This window comes from Acinonyx jubatus, chromosome B2 (assembly GCF_027475565.1).
Source record: "Acinonyx jubatus isolate Ajub_Pintada_27869175 chromosome B2, VMU_Ajub_asm_v1.0, whole genome shotgun sequence".
NCBI classification, from domain to species: Eukaryota; Metazoa; Chordata; class Mammalia; order Carnivora; family Felidae; genus Acinonyx; species Acinonyx jubatus.
The window spans coordinates 56921728-56935675 of NC_069385.1; the positions used below are offsets into that span (position 1 = coordinate 56921728).

The window sequence follows — 13948 nt, forward strand, 5'->3', positions numbered from 1 at the left end:
TCACGGACCATGAGATCACGACCTGAGCTGAAGGCAGACGCTTAACTGACTGAGCCACCCAGGCGCCCCAGGATAATAATACTTCTGATACAGAATTGTTACTAGCGTTTTGCTGACTGAAAACCACAACACAAAAGGCAGTTGTTATTGCATAGTTTTCTATAAAGAGGCTCTTAGTTTGAGATACGTACAGGGTATTGGAAAGTTATATTAAGCTTTGTAGTTTTACTTTTTGAAACTTAGATACTATACACATAAAAAAAAACATTAAGTGTAATTGTTGAAAATAAGATCAGGAACTGAGTATTTCCATATGTACACTTGGAAAATTTTTAGTCTCCTCTTTCATTTTATCCAGGAGGACACTGAAGCCTAAAGAGTTAATGGTAAAACTGGGGCCAAAACCCAGTTTCAAAACTAATGTTCTTCCTGTTTGCAAAACATGTTGAGGAAGATCTTATTTGATTTTTAACATAACGAGTCATTTTAAGCTCTAGAAGATGAAAATTATAAAATGCTTATTTTTAAGATTATGTATATAAGCTTGCCAGTAAATTAAAATACTTTAAAAAATCTAATTATTAGATTGTCTACCCTGTCGTGCATTTATTATTTTATTTTACACTGGAGACCTATTCTCAATTAAGAGTAATGAAGTTATAGAATCTTTGTTATAAGCAAGAGATTGCTTTTCAAGAAACTCAAATATGATTCTTATCTGTGAATATTATATCTGATGAGTAGATTTGTCACTCTTGTCAGGTACGTTTTATGGGACAAAGTTGAAAGACCCATTAACAATTGCATGATGCATAGTTATATTTATCCTTGTATCTCCTAATAGCCCCCCTCTCATTATGAAATGACTTTTGTTTAGATTTTTAAAAATACATATTGTATTAATTCTTTTGCATTTCTGTTTTTTATTGAAATGTAGTATTGGTAAGTAATAACAAAAATAATATATGGATATTGGGGGTATACCTTTTGTTGTGAGCCTAGTTTGAGGCTAGAATACTATTGTAATATTAAAGAACTTGAAAGTTGCTTCTAAGTTTAATACACTTTACTTCACCGTATTAACTAATTTGATTACAGGCTGACTTTTTTTTTAATGATTAGTTTCAGTAATAGAGATAAAAGCAGGATCTCAATCACTAATATGTTCATTATTCTCAGCTTTCATTTTGTGATGTAAACATTTTTTCGGAATAATTGAACCTCTTCATTTTCTAATATTACCAGAGTCAAGTATAATTGTGTATCAGATTATTGATGTTTAAACATTTAATGCTTACCCAATAAGCAACCTGATTAATTTTTTAAAATTAAAAATCTTTAGAAACATACCTGCATCTTAAATTGATCACTTGCTCTAAGATTGTTAAAGTATTAACTTTGTAAATACAATTTTCAAACCATGTTTTTTAGAGATTTTGTTACTTTTAAACATACCTTTCTTTCATGAACTTTTTTGTTACTTTAGGGTTAGCCTTTTACTTACTCTTCTCTATAGATGTAAAGTTGTAACTGTCGTTTGGAGTTCAGTGTCAAAATCTAAGCATATTGAAGCTTAAATGAGTTGCCAAGCTTGTTAGTATGAGAAAATCTGTGTAAGCTGATGTCCACATGGGGGAGTCATTTATTCCTGAATTTTATGGAAAGTCTTTGGTAATTATAGAGGGAAACCAAATAGATGAAAATAACTTTGTTTAGAAAGGAGTACCTTAAATAAATACAAATGATGTATGCAGAGAATATATATCTGTTCCACATTTGAAATATAATGCTCTTTTAAATTTAATTTTGTATCTATCAATTTGTTTAAAAATCTTAAAAACAAATAACAAAATGAAACTCTGGTTTCACTTTTGAAAATGGCTGAATTAACCGGGAGCTAAACATTAACATTTAAATAATACTTTCACCTTCTTTTAAAAGTTTTGCTTTTATTTTTCACTTTTACTTTTTTATTCTTGACCAAAAACTGGAATCATGGAACCATAAAATTTGTGTTAGAAGTGACAGTTTTTCTTAGATCTTCAGTTCTGTCTCCTCGAACTGAAGAGTAAACTACATGAGTTTTAAATGTTAACACTTTTACAATACTACTCATAAAGTTCACTCAGGCTGGGACGGAAGGAATTAGGGGTGGGGTAAGACAGGATATCAAGGAATGGAGGAGGTGCCATGGAAGTTAACTTATAGAGGAGATGCATTAAGTGGTCAGATAGGAGGAGTAAGGGGGAAAGGAAATGTTCTGGCCTTACACGAATTTGAGGAGACAGAGGATGATGTGTTTGGGGAACCACAGGTAGATCAGAGTTGTAGATCTTAGCTTCGGTTGTGGAGTAAATGAGTGGTAAAAGATGAGGGGAATATATGGGGGCCAAATTCTGAAAGACTCTGCAACCACTAATGTGACGACTGCAGGGATGATTGCAGGTGTTACAGAGCCAAGTTTCCTGAGTGAATTCTGGTGTTTAAAAAAACCACAAAACAGCCTCAACTTGGAGTGTGAAGAATGGATTGAAATAGGGCGATACGGGAGTCAGGACAGCTGCTAGGGGATTGTGGCATTGGTCTGGGGAAGATGCATGAGAATTTTATAAGACAGTGACAGTGAGGATAAAATGAGAGTGTCTAGCCTTTTTGATATTTCTGCTTATTTCTACAAAAGAAACCTGATTATCCTTTGGAGTTCTCAGTAGAGAAATTTTCAGTGAGAACTTTTACATACTAGAGCGATAATAAGTGGATAAACCCAGGAAAGAAGCGTTTTATCACCAAAGGATTTATATTCAAACGGTAACTTGAATTATGCCAATAACAACACCATTTAACCTGTTAACTATTAAAAAAAAAATAACTATTCAAAACCATTTTATAAACGTGGTCCAGTTTTTATCTCTACTTCGAGGAGGGGGAAAAAATCTTGTTTTCACTATTAAGAGTTAACTATTGGGGCGCCTGGGTGGCTCAGTCCATTGAGTGTACGACTTCAGCTCAGGTCATGATCTCATGGTCTGAGTTTGAGCCCCGCGTCGGGCTCTGTGCTGACAGCTCAGAGCCTGGAGCCTGCTTCAGATTCTGTGTCTCCCTCTCTCTCTGACCCTGCTCTGCTCATGCTCTGTCTCTCTCTCTCTGTCAAAATAAATAAACATTAAAATTTTTTTTTTAAAAAGAGTTAACTATTATTTAAGTAAATGGTTTTTTTCCGGACATCTTTTAAGAGATAGAGAAAAAAGATTTTCAAGAAGAAAGATGGCTTTAACAAATGCATTAGTTTTCAGCATCACCACCACTCTTCATAAGAAGATATAGTTTAGGTTCAAAGCCTGAAGAGAAGTTAAAATTTTAAGGAAGATTTCTGAGGGGTGGATATTATTTATTTCCCATATTCAAAAGACTGGGAGATTATTAAAACAAAATGGTTCTGTAACTAGACATTAATTGGAATTTAATGTACAGAAGTTCATTCTTCTTAATCTTAATCTTTTTATGTTTTTCACTTTGCAGTTTCTTTTTTGCTTACCTATTTTATGTCAGTGACCAGGGTTGGAGGTTAAAGCCAGAAAAAAGTTGCTACGGCTCTTTTTTTTGTTGCTGTTGTTGTTTCTGTGCTCAGACTTTCTCAGTTGAAAGATTTCCATGTATTAACATAATTATTTCACCATTATAAGTACGAAGATTTTTAAATATGATCAATTCTTTAATTCTTTGGCATCTGGTATTAATTTATGCCTTCGAAGAATTGACGGCAAAACTCAGGTGGGAGCAAATAGGACTCCTAGGATATGCCATCTGTTAGGGATAAAAGATCTCCTGCCTCCAAGTTCTATCAATCTCTTTTAATAACTTAAAACAAAATGAGAGTTTAGGTATGGTTTGTATTTAATGTTTAATTATGCAACTCTTTATGCCAGCGTTTTGTGGACTGCTTGTCATCTGTACATCCACTGTTTCCTTATTAAAACATGTAAGATATTTGATGCAGGGGCATAAGGTGTGGGGGGATGAGTCCCTTGGATGTCTGCATAGGTAATGGGAATGCAGCCAGTATATTTCTGCACAGTGTGAATAGTCAAAATGTTAGTGTGTGATAATAGTGGCTGTTCATGGTAATAATTGTATCATCAAGATAATGTTAATTTGTGTCCTTCTGTTTGAGGATGTGCAATGTTTAAGGAAGCAGGGAAACATTTTAGCAGCAGTTGGATTTAGATTTCTTTTATTAAACACAGTTATCTTACAGCTACATGGAAAACTATTTTATTCAATACCTCAGGAGGATTTGTGATGGCTAGGATTTTATTATTTTACTGAGAAATAATTTAGACCAAGATTCATCCACAGTTAAGTTAATATGGAGAATGGTATGTGAAGGAGCTGATTTCCATAAGCTGATATCCAATAGCTAGGAGTCAAAGTTATAGAAATAAATGTGGAAAATAATTAATATTAGACGGAATAGAAGGGAACATGTAAGGAAAGATTAGTATACTTGTGAAAATTTTAAAAAGAATGTGTGAGAAAATAATAGGAATTAGCTGGTAGAAAATGGAATGTGTACTATTCTGATAAATATGGACTGCAATGGCAAATTAAAATAGGTAAAGTGCCCTTGAGCAATTCACAAATCTTTTACTTTTATGCTTCATAATTTAACATCTTAAACAATGATTACTGAATAGTACTACAAAATTCTAAGTGTAAAACCTTTTGGGAAAAAGCTGTTTTTTAAAAGTGTATATATTTATTTTGAGAGAAAGCCAGAGAGAGCATGAATGGTGGAGGGGCAGAGAGCGAGAATCCCAAGCAGACTCGCATTGTCACTGTGGAGCCCGATGTGGGGCTCAGTCCCACAAACTGAGATCATGACCTGAACCAAAATCAAGAGTCAGATGCTTAACCCACTGAGTCAACTAGGTGCCCCTGGGAAAAAGTTATTCTTCTTAAAGGAAGATAGGGTCTCATATAGTACCTTAAACATAAAATTGACAAGTGAATGGAGCAGAAAAATTGTAGTAGTTCAAGTAGGCAGTTTTAGAGCAGACATAAATTAAAAGATAATGAGGTGCTAATGTTGAAATCACTGCGGGTTATCACTTGGAAGTGTGCTGTGTATATTATTTCCTGTATTGGAAAATCTAGTTTATGTTTCTGTTTGATTGTTTGGCACACATTTCCATCTCCCTCTCTCTAGTAACTACCTGAATGTAACTTGTAGTAACTGATTCATTCCTGTGTAGTGGAGAAAAACTTTTGGGTGGTAGGGAGTGCAGTTTGGGGGTGGGCATAGACTGAATAGCAGAGATGGCAGCTTTCGCTGTGCCAGATTACACAAGGGACCACGTTGGGTTTGGGAAGAACTGTGGGGAATCCACCATGACACTTCTGTAGCTTTGGCATGTATGGAGAATTCATAGCTAGTGGTTAAATACAATTTGTTGACTTAGTGCTTGTGGAGGCAAAGCATTAGATTAGTGCCAAACAAAATTAAGGAAGGAACCTGAAACAGGCTTTCTCACCTCTTTAGAGTAATCATACCTGAGAGGTGAGAAATATATACAACATATTGCTTTTAAATGACAAAGTTTCACTTAGACATAATTTAAAATATATAAGCGATAACAATGATAGAGTTGATTGAGAGATATGGCAACTCATTCTTGTCGGAGCCAAAATATGTTTTTATTACCTTAAATTTTAAGTGACATTATTTTCTATGAGGATATATTTTATTTATTTATGTTTATTTATTTCCATTTTTTTAAATTTAAATTTTACTTAACATACAGTGCAATATTGGTTTCAGGTGCAGAATTCAGTGATTCATCACTTACATAAAACACCCAGTGCTCATCACAAGTTCCCTCCATAATACCCATCACCTGTCTAGCCCATTTCCCACTCTCCTCCCTCCATCAACCCATAGTTTGTTCTCTATCATTAAGAGTCTCCTCTGATTTGTTTCCCTCTTCCCCCCTTCCCATAGGTTCATCTGTTTTGTTTCTTAAATTCCACATATGAGTGAAATCATATGGTATTTGTCTTTCTCTGATTGACTTGTTTTGCTTAGCATAATATGTTCTAGTTCCATCCATGTCACTGCAAATGGCAAGGTTTCATTCTTTTTGATGGATGAGTAATATTCCACTGTGCCTGTGTGTGCGTGTATGTGTATATATATCACATCTTTTTTTATCTATTCATATGATGATGTGTTTTAAAATAAAATGTGTGAAAATAGTTTACCTTAATTCAGAATCAAATTGACTATGTTTAAATGGCCCATTTATCAAGTTCCAACTATGTATTAAGTGCACTTGTTGAAAGTATGCATTCATCACATATTTACTGAACACTCTACAAAGTGGCAGCCACTTTTTTAGGAGCTGGGAACATGTATGTATCCTGGTAAACAAAACGGATTCCCTGCCTGCAGAGATACTATATTCTAATGAGATATTTCAGTTAGAGACGTTAGGAAGTGTAAAGACACTGAGGGGTGCCTGGGTGGGTGGCTCAGTTGGTTCAGTCGTCTGACACTTGATTTCGTCTCAGGTCATGATCTCATGTTTTGTGAGACCTGAGCCCCACGTTGGGCTCTGCGCTGACAGCATGGGATTGTCTCTCTCTCTGTCCCTCCCCCGTTCATGTGCACGCTGGTTCTTTCTGGCTCTCCCTCTCAAAATAAACAAATAAACATAAAAAAAAAAGACTCTGAGGAGTGAATAAACTTTAGTTTGGGGAACAGAGAGAATGAACAAGGGGAAGAGTGGAAGGAAATGAGATGAGAGAGCAAAGCAGAGGCTGGATCACTTAGGGCCTTACAGGCTAGGAAAGTAATTTGGATTTTACTTAAGTCACTGCAGGATTTTAAGCAGAAGTTATGTGGTCTGAATTGTATATGAAATTACATATAAAACATATTTAAAAAACCACTCAGTAGTAAGGAAGAAGCAGTACAGAGGCAAAAACGGAAGCTGGAGCACCGCATGTTGCAGTAACCCAGGTGAGAGATGATGGCTTGGACCACTTGCTAGCCGTGGAGGTGGTGAGACAAGGTCAGACTCAGAGTATTTTTCTGGAGGCAGTTGTGATAGCACCCACTGATACAGCCTGTGAGAGAAGTCACGGGTGATTGATTCCTAGGATTTTGGCCTAAGTAGCTTAGTGATTGGTAGATTATGGGTTTACTGAGATATGTGGGTAATGGTGCCAAATTAATTCCAAGCCTTTACCTCTAAAATGAGAAATGAGTATATCAATAGTGTCTTAAATATGTGAAATTGAAGAAATATCATCACTTTTTTTTTTTTTAATAGGCGGAGTACGTCCAGCTTGTTACTGAACTTCGGATGACAAGAGCCATTCAGCCTCAGATCAATGCTTTTTTACAGGGCTTTCATATGTTCATTCCACCTTCTCTCATACAACTTTTCGATGAATATGAATTGGTAAGGAAAAACATCAGTTCTTTTGTTGTTATAAACCATACAAAACTCCAGTTGCTGCAATTCAGAAATAATTTTGTGGTAGTGTGAATGAAATAATATATAATAAGACATTATGTTTTAATGTTCATGTTTAGAGGTTTGTTACAAGATTTGTGATTGTGCTTCTCTTGAGCTTAATAACCAGATTCATAATTCCTCGGTGTGAAACGGGGCAAAGTGGTGATAAACAAAGATGGAATACATTTTCAAAATATTTTATGTGGGAGATGTTGAAGGCCAGTCTTCTCAAAAGCGGTGTTCATATTACAGTCGACCCTGGAACAACGTGTGTTTGAACTGTGTGGCTTGAAACTTAAAATGTGGATGTGTTACAGTATATCATTGTAAATGTTTTTCTCTTCCTTTTGGTGTTCTTAGTACTATTTTCTCTAGTTTCCCTTATTCAAAGAATATGATATATAATACATACAATGTACAAAATGTGTCAATTGGTTATGTTATCAGTAAAGCCTCTGGTCAACTGTACATAATTAATAGTTAAGTTTTGGGGGAGTTCAAATGTCACATGTGGATTTTGGCTGTGTGAGGTAGTCCCTAACCCCTGCATTGTTCAAGAATCAAATGTATTTCTCCATTTTTTATTTGACCATATGAGATAAAAAATAATGACACTGACTTCCTGTACTTCCAAAAAGGAGAATTAAGAGGGTTTTTCTTATTCTATTTGTTTAGTTTTCTTTAGTTTCTCATTTGACCATGTATATAATTTTACCATTCTCCTTTTAAATCTCTGTGGAGTCCTCTCTGTTGTGGCCTCCAATATCTAGTAAATGTTTTGTTTTGCTTTTTTAATTTGCGTGCCTTTTACTGTGACCTAACAGGATTTCTAATTTTATATGATTTAGTTTGCATTTTCCCTCATATCCTTTTTCTCTTTTATCATTAGTAATGAATTATTTTGAAACTTTGAGTTGTCTAACTCCTTAATAAAACACAGTATTTTAAATAGAGTACAACTATTTTTTTATTTTATTTTATTTTTTTTTAATGTTTATTTATTTTTGAGAGAGAGAGAGAGAGAACATGAGCATGGGAGGGGCAGAGAGAACACAGAATCTGAGGCAGGCTCCAGGTTCTGAGCTGTCAGCACAGAGCCTGATGTGGGGCTCAAACTTATGAACTGTGAGATCATGACCTGAGCAAAGGTCGGGCACTCAACCAAATGAGCCACCCAGGTGCCCCTGTTTTTTATTTTAAAAATTATAATTTGGAATAGCACATTTTAGATCAGTGGAGAAGTATTCTTTGTTGTTGTTGTTGTTGTTGTTGTTTTAATGTTTATTTTTGAGAGAGAGAGAGACAGAGTGTGAGGTGGGGAGAGGCAGAGAGAGAGAGAGGGAGACACAGAATCCAAAGCAGGCTCCAGGCTCTGAGCTGTCAGAAAAACTCATAAACTGTGAGACCATGACCTGAGCTGAAGTTGGACTTTAAACCGACTGAGCCACCCAGGTGTCCCTCTTTGGTTTTTATTCTTTTCCATAAAATTAGTTTTATCCTGTGCCTTTCACTTTACTGTATGAGTAAGTACACTGGTTTATACCTTTTAATTTTACATATATGCCAGTATTTTCAGTTTATCATTCATAGTATATTTTAGTATAGTAGTGAACAAAATTGTGAATTAAGTTTGAAGTTGTCCATTGTGACTTAGTTTGATTAAATGTCAGTTTTGAGTTTTTGCTTACAAGATTAATAGTTTTGTTTAGTATATAGACTTGTCTAGTTTTTGCATAGCAATAAGTTATTTTTAGCATTTAAAAGCTGAGGAGTACTTATGAGCTATTATTAAACATGACTAAAATCTGACTTTTTATGTACTGTGCTTGTATTAAATTAGCTTTTATGAAGTTCAAAACAGATAATTACATTATTTTCTTGACCTGTATGTAAAAAAAAAAAAAGCAACAATATAAATAATTGACAAAAACTTTGCCTCCTAATTTTTTTTTTTTTTTTTTTTTTTTTTTTTTTTTGAGAGAAAGAGCAAGTGAAAGAGTGTGTGTGAGTGGGGCAGGGGCAGAGGCAGAGTAGGAATCCCAAGCAGGCTCCATGCCCAGTGCCTATCATGGAGCCCAATGCATGGCTTGATCCCACGACTGAGAGTTCATGACCTGAGCTAAAGTTGAGAGTTGGACCCTTAACTGACTGAGCCACCCAGGCACCCCTTTGCCTCCTAATTTACTGATAGTGCTAAGTTTTATGAAACTTATTGATCTACAATGTACATAGAGAGGAGCACGTGCATCATAAATGTATACTTTGATGAATTTTTACAAACTGAATACACCCAGTACCCAGATCTAGAAACAGAGAAACCTCCTAGCACCCCAGATGTCTATTCCTGTCTTCTTCCTGTCATTCTCCCTCTTCATGGGGAACCCATTCTTCTGACTTCTAATACCATAGATTAGGTTTTCTGTTTTTGAACTTCATATAAATGGAATAATCACCTAAAATATATCTGACTTATTCCGCTTAGTTTTTTTGTGAGAATTATACATTTTGTTGCATGAAGTTGTAATTTGTTCATTTTTTTGCATTATAGTATTTCATTGTGTCTATGTGTGTGTGTGTGCACATGTGTGTGTGTAGAGAGGTCTATTTCTACTCTTGATGAACATTTGGTGGGCACTTTTCAGTTTTGGGTTATTTGAAATAGCACTACTAGGAACACTTTCATACACGTCTTTAGGAGAATATATGTATGCATTCTTGGAGTGGAATTGCTGGGATACAGGTGTTCATTTTCTATTATAGTAGGTATTAGCAGATAGTTCAAGGGTGTGTGTGTCAGTTTACATTCCCACCAGTAGGTGTGAGAGTTCTGGATATTACACATCTGTGCTAGCATTTGATATTTTCTTTTTCATTTTTATCATTTTTGTGGATCAGTAGTGGTATTTCATTTCCCTGACTGATGAAGTTGAGTGTGTTTGTATGTTCATGGGCCATTTGTACTCTGTTTTTGAAGTTTAACTAATTTGTCCATTTTTCTATTATGTTTTCTGGGGGTTTTTTTGTTCGTGATTTATAGGATTCTTTTGGGAGTCTTTGTTATCTGTATTGTGAATGTCTTCTACTCTGGTGTCTTTTGTGAATAAAACCTTTTAGTTTTAACACAGTTTGGTTTATCACTTGGTTTTTCTTTGTTTAATGAATGGAACCTTTTTGTGTCTTTCTTTTTGTGTGTTTAAGAACGTGTTTCTTATTCCAAGGTCATGAAGGTTTTTTCCTTTATTCCTTTATTTATTTATCTTTATTTTTCCTTTATTCCTTTATCTGTATTCCTTTATCTTTCATATTTAGGTCTGTTACTGTTAAGTTTTCTATAGTGGCTTTATATTGGGAGTTAGGTCTGGATTCCTACTCTGTGTTAGATTCTGGCTTTATTCCACTGAGCTGATTCAAATAGAGGGATTATTTGGGAAGAGCAGTGTTGTCAGCATGACCCTAATTTATGTAGTGATGAAAATTATTATTAAAATTGTAGTATTTGCCAGGCACTTTATATGTATTAACTTTAAAATTTTTTCACAACAGACCCCTGAGGTATTACTATTTCTATTTTACAGATGAGGAAAACTAAGCCAAAGAAGGTACAGAACTTGCTCCTTCATAGAGTATGTGTTAGAGCCATGCTGGGAACCCATGTTCTGTGACCTACAGCCCAGTCTGTCTTCATCAGTATTGCCAGACGGCCTCTCAGAGGCATGAGTTCTAAATGGGACTTTTAGAACCTTTGTATGACTTTATGTCTTCTATGGGAAAGGGCTATGCTACACTGGGTTAGGAAGCTCTTTTTTAAAAAGTTGGCACCAACATTTGAGCTAGATGTGCATCTGAGTTAAAAGATACAGGTTAGATTCTAAAGTTTTAGTGATAGGAAGGTAGCTGGTAGTGTCAGTGTCCTGAACTGAGGTTGTATTCATCCACTGTGGACAGAATGCAGTTCCAAGTCAAGAGATGATTATCAGGTTCAAAAATAGTGACAACTCTGGGGCGCCTGGGTGGCTCAGTTGGTTGAGTGTCTGACTTTGGCTCAGGTAATGGTCTCGTGGTTCATGAGCTTTTTCTGACAGCTCAGAGCCTGGAGCCTGCTATGGACTCTGTGTTTCCCTCTCTCTCTGCTCCTTCCCCACTCACACTCTCTCTCAAAAATAAACAAACATTAAAAAACAAATAGTGACAACACTGCTATCATTTATACACTTATAATACAATAACAGTTGAGGGATTCCTACCAAATATCTGAGGGACTGTCCTTTCATACTGTGCTGCTTATCCATGATGGTACCAGAATATTAAAACATTGAACCATGTGAATACTAGGTAAGCTAATGGGCTGTGAACATTTGCATGACTCAGTCTCTGACCATTGGTATGGGCTATATGTGTTATACCAATTTCCAGTGGATTAATTCATTTATTTTCCCATTTTTAAAAAATGTTTATTTTGTGAGAGAGTGAGTGAGCAGGGGAGGTACAGAGAATAAGGGAGAGAAGAGAATCCTAAGCAGGCACAGCCCCATGTGGGACTTGAACCCATGAATCGTGAGATCATGACCAGAGCTGAAACCAAGAGTTGGACGTTTAACTGACTGAGCCACCCAGGCACCCCTGTCATATTTTTAAAAAGCAATAAATTATTGATTGGGATTTGAAATCTTCTTGCTTCTTTTTATTGTGGAATTACCATTTTATCTACTTGTTTTTAGTCAGTGTAATAACTTTTTTTTTGCCTAGGTGTTAAATGGGATAATAAAGATCTTTCATCTTCTTCACAAAAGTCATAATAATATATTCATGAAATGATTCAAATTTCTTGAGAGAATACAGTCCCAGTCATTTTTATTCATAATTAATAATGAAAGCATACTTGATATTATTAAATGCTTATCTTCAGTCTAGAAGGGAAGAGGATTAAACTCTCATGGCTTGTATGAAATGTGTAAAATTCATCCCCACTCCCTTTTGGCAAGATCTGTATCAGGATCTTGCCAGGGGACAGAATTTCCCCAGATGGTTCAAATAGAAACTTTAACAAAAGGGCTACTATAGAGGTGCAGCAGTATTAAGAATAACAGCAGTAGGGTGAGGCATCCACAGACTAGCAACATGGATCGCCTTATCATCCTTAGAATTGAAGAGACAGGTGGAGGAATTATAGTAGTCCCCGTTTATCAAGAGGGAATCTGTCCCACCATCCCCAGTAGATGCCTGAAACTGGATAGAACCAAATCTTGTATAGAGTATGTTTTTTTCCTAAATCTATCTATCTATCTATCTATCTATCTATCTATCTGTAAGATAAAGTTTAATTTATAAATTAGACACAGTAAGGATTACCAGCAATAATGAATAATAATAATATAATAATATTTATAACAACAATAACAATATACTATAATAAAAATTATGTGAATGTGGTCTCTCTCTCAAAATATCTTTTTGTGCTGTACTCATCCTTTTTCTTGTGATGACGTCAGATAAAATGCCCATGTGATGCGATGAAGTGAGGTAAATGATGTAGGCATTGTGACGTAGCGTTAGGCTACTACTGACTTTCTGACAGGATGTCAGGGGAGTCATTTGGTTCTGGACTGCGGTTGACCATGGGTAACTGAAACTATAGAAGGCGAAATTGTGGGTAAGAGTGGGGGGCTACTGTATGTGAGGACCCTGGTCCTCAGTGAGGGCCACCTGGTAGTAGCTATTATTGAGGGTCCATGGCTACCGTAAAGATGGGCTGAAGCAAGGTGGAAGCAGAAAATATCCTCACCTCTACACTCCTGCCTGTTTCCTAAGGATGGAACCCAGCCTAAAGCTGATAGGCAAGAGAACCAGTCTGTAAGGATTGGTCTCCAGGGGCACAGAATAGTACAAAGAAAGGTGGAGAATGTATTTGGATTGTTAAAATGGAGACTAACCAGAATGTCCGTCTAGTAAAAGTATTTTATAATACTATGGAAAGGAGAACTAAAACACATCCCAGAGCAGCAGTTTTCAAACTTTTTGGTTTTAGGACACGCTTACAACAAAAGTTTTGTTTATGTGGGTTATATTAATTGATATTTATTATATTTGAAATGAAAACAAAAATGTAAAATATTTTCTTAATATAGAAATAATGATCCATTACATATTAACATAAATAATATTTTAAAAATTGCATTTTCCAGGATAAAGTTAAAAATAGTGGGTAGATAGCCCCAAAACCAAGAGCATGCTGTATACACTGTATGTTAGCTAACTTGACAAGAAATTATATTAAAAAAAATAAATGAAATTGATTATAAAAAGACATTTCTAGGTAGTCAGGGGGATTTATATGAACAAATATTAGATGGTTTCAAGAAGTCATGATTAATTGTATTTTACGTAACATTGCCATGTGGTTTGGTAAGGAAATTCTATTGTGGTTTTAG

At 35.4% G+C, this 13948-nt stretch overlaps 1 protein-coding gene across 8 annotated transcripts in view; it reads left to right on the plus strand.

Annotated features, from left to right (window-relative positions):
* HACE1 (HECT domain and ankyrin repeat containing E3 ubiquitin protein ligase 1) overlaps positions 1–13948 on the plus strand; it is a 121045-nt gene that overhangs the window by 90892 nt on the left and 16205 nt on the right. For all 8 annotated transcript variants that reach the window (XR_003419456.2, XM_027057183.2, XM_027057186.2 and 5 more), the window contains one exon: positions 7332–7463. Coding sequence is in view for 7 of the 8 variants with exons in the window: in XM_027057183.2 (XP_026912984.1) it covers positions 7332–7463 (132 nt within the window). In the remaining variant the exon portion in view is untranslated. The remainder of the gene's footprint in view (positions 1–7331; positions 7464–13948) is intronic.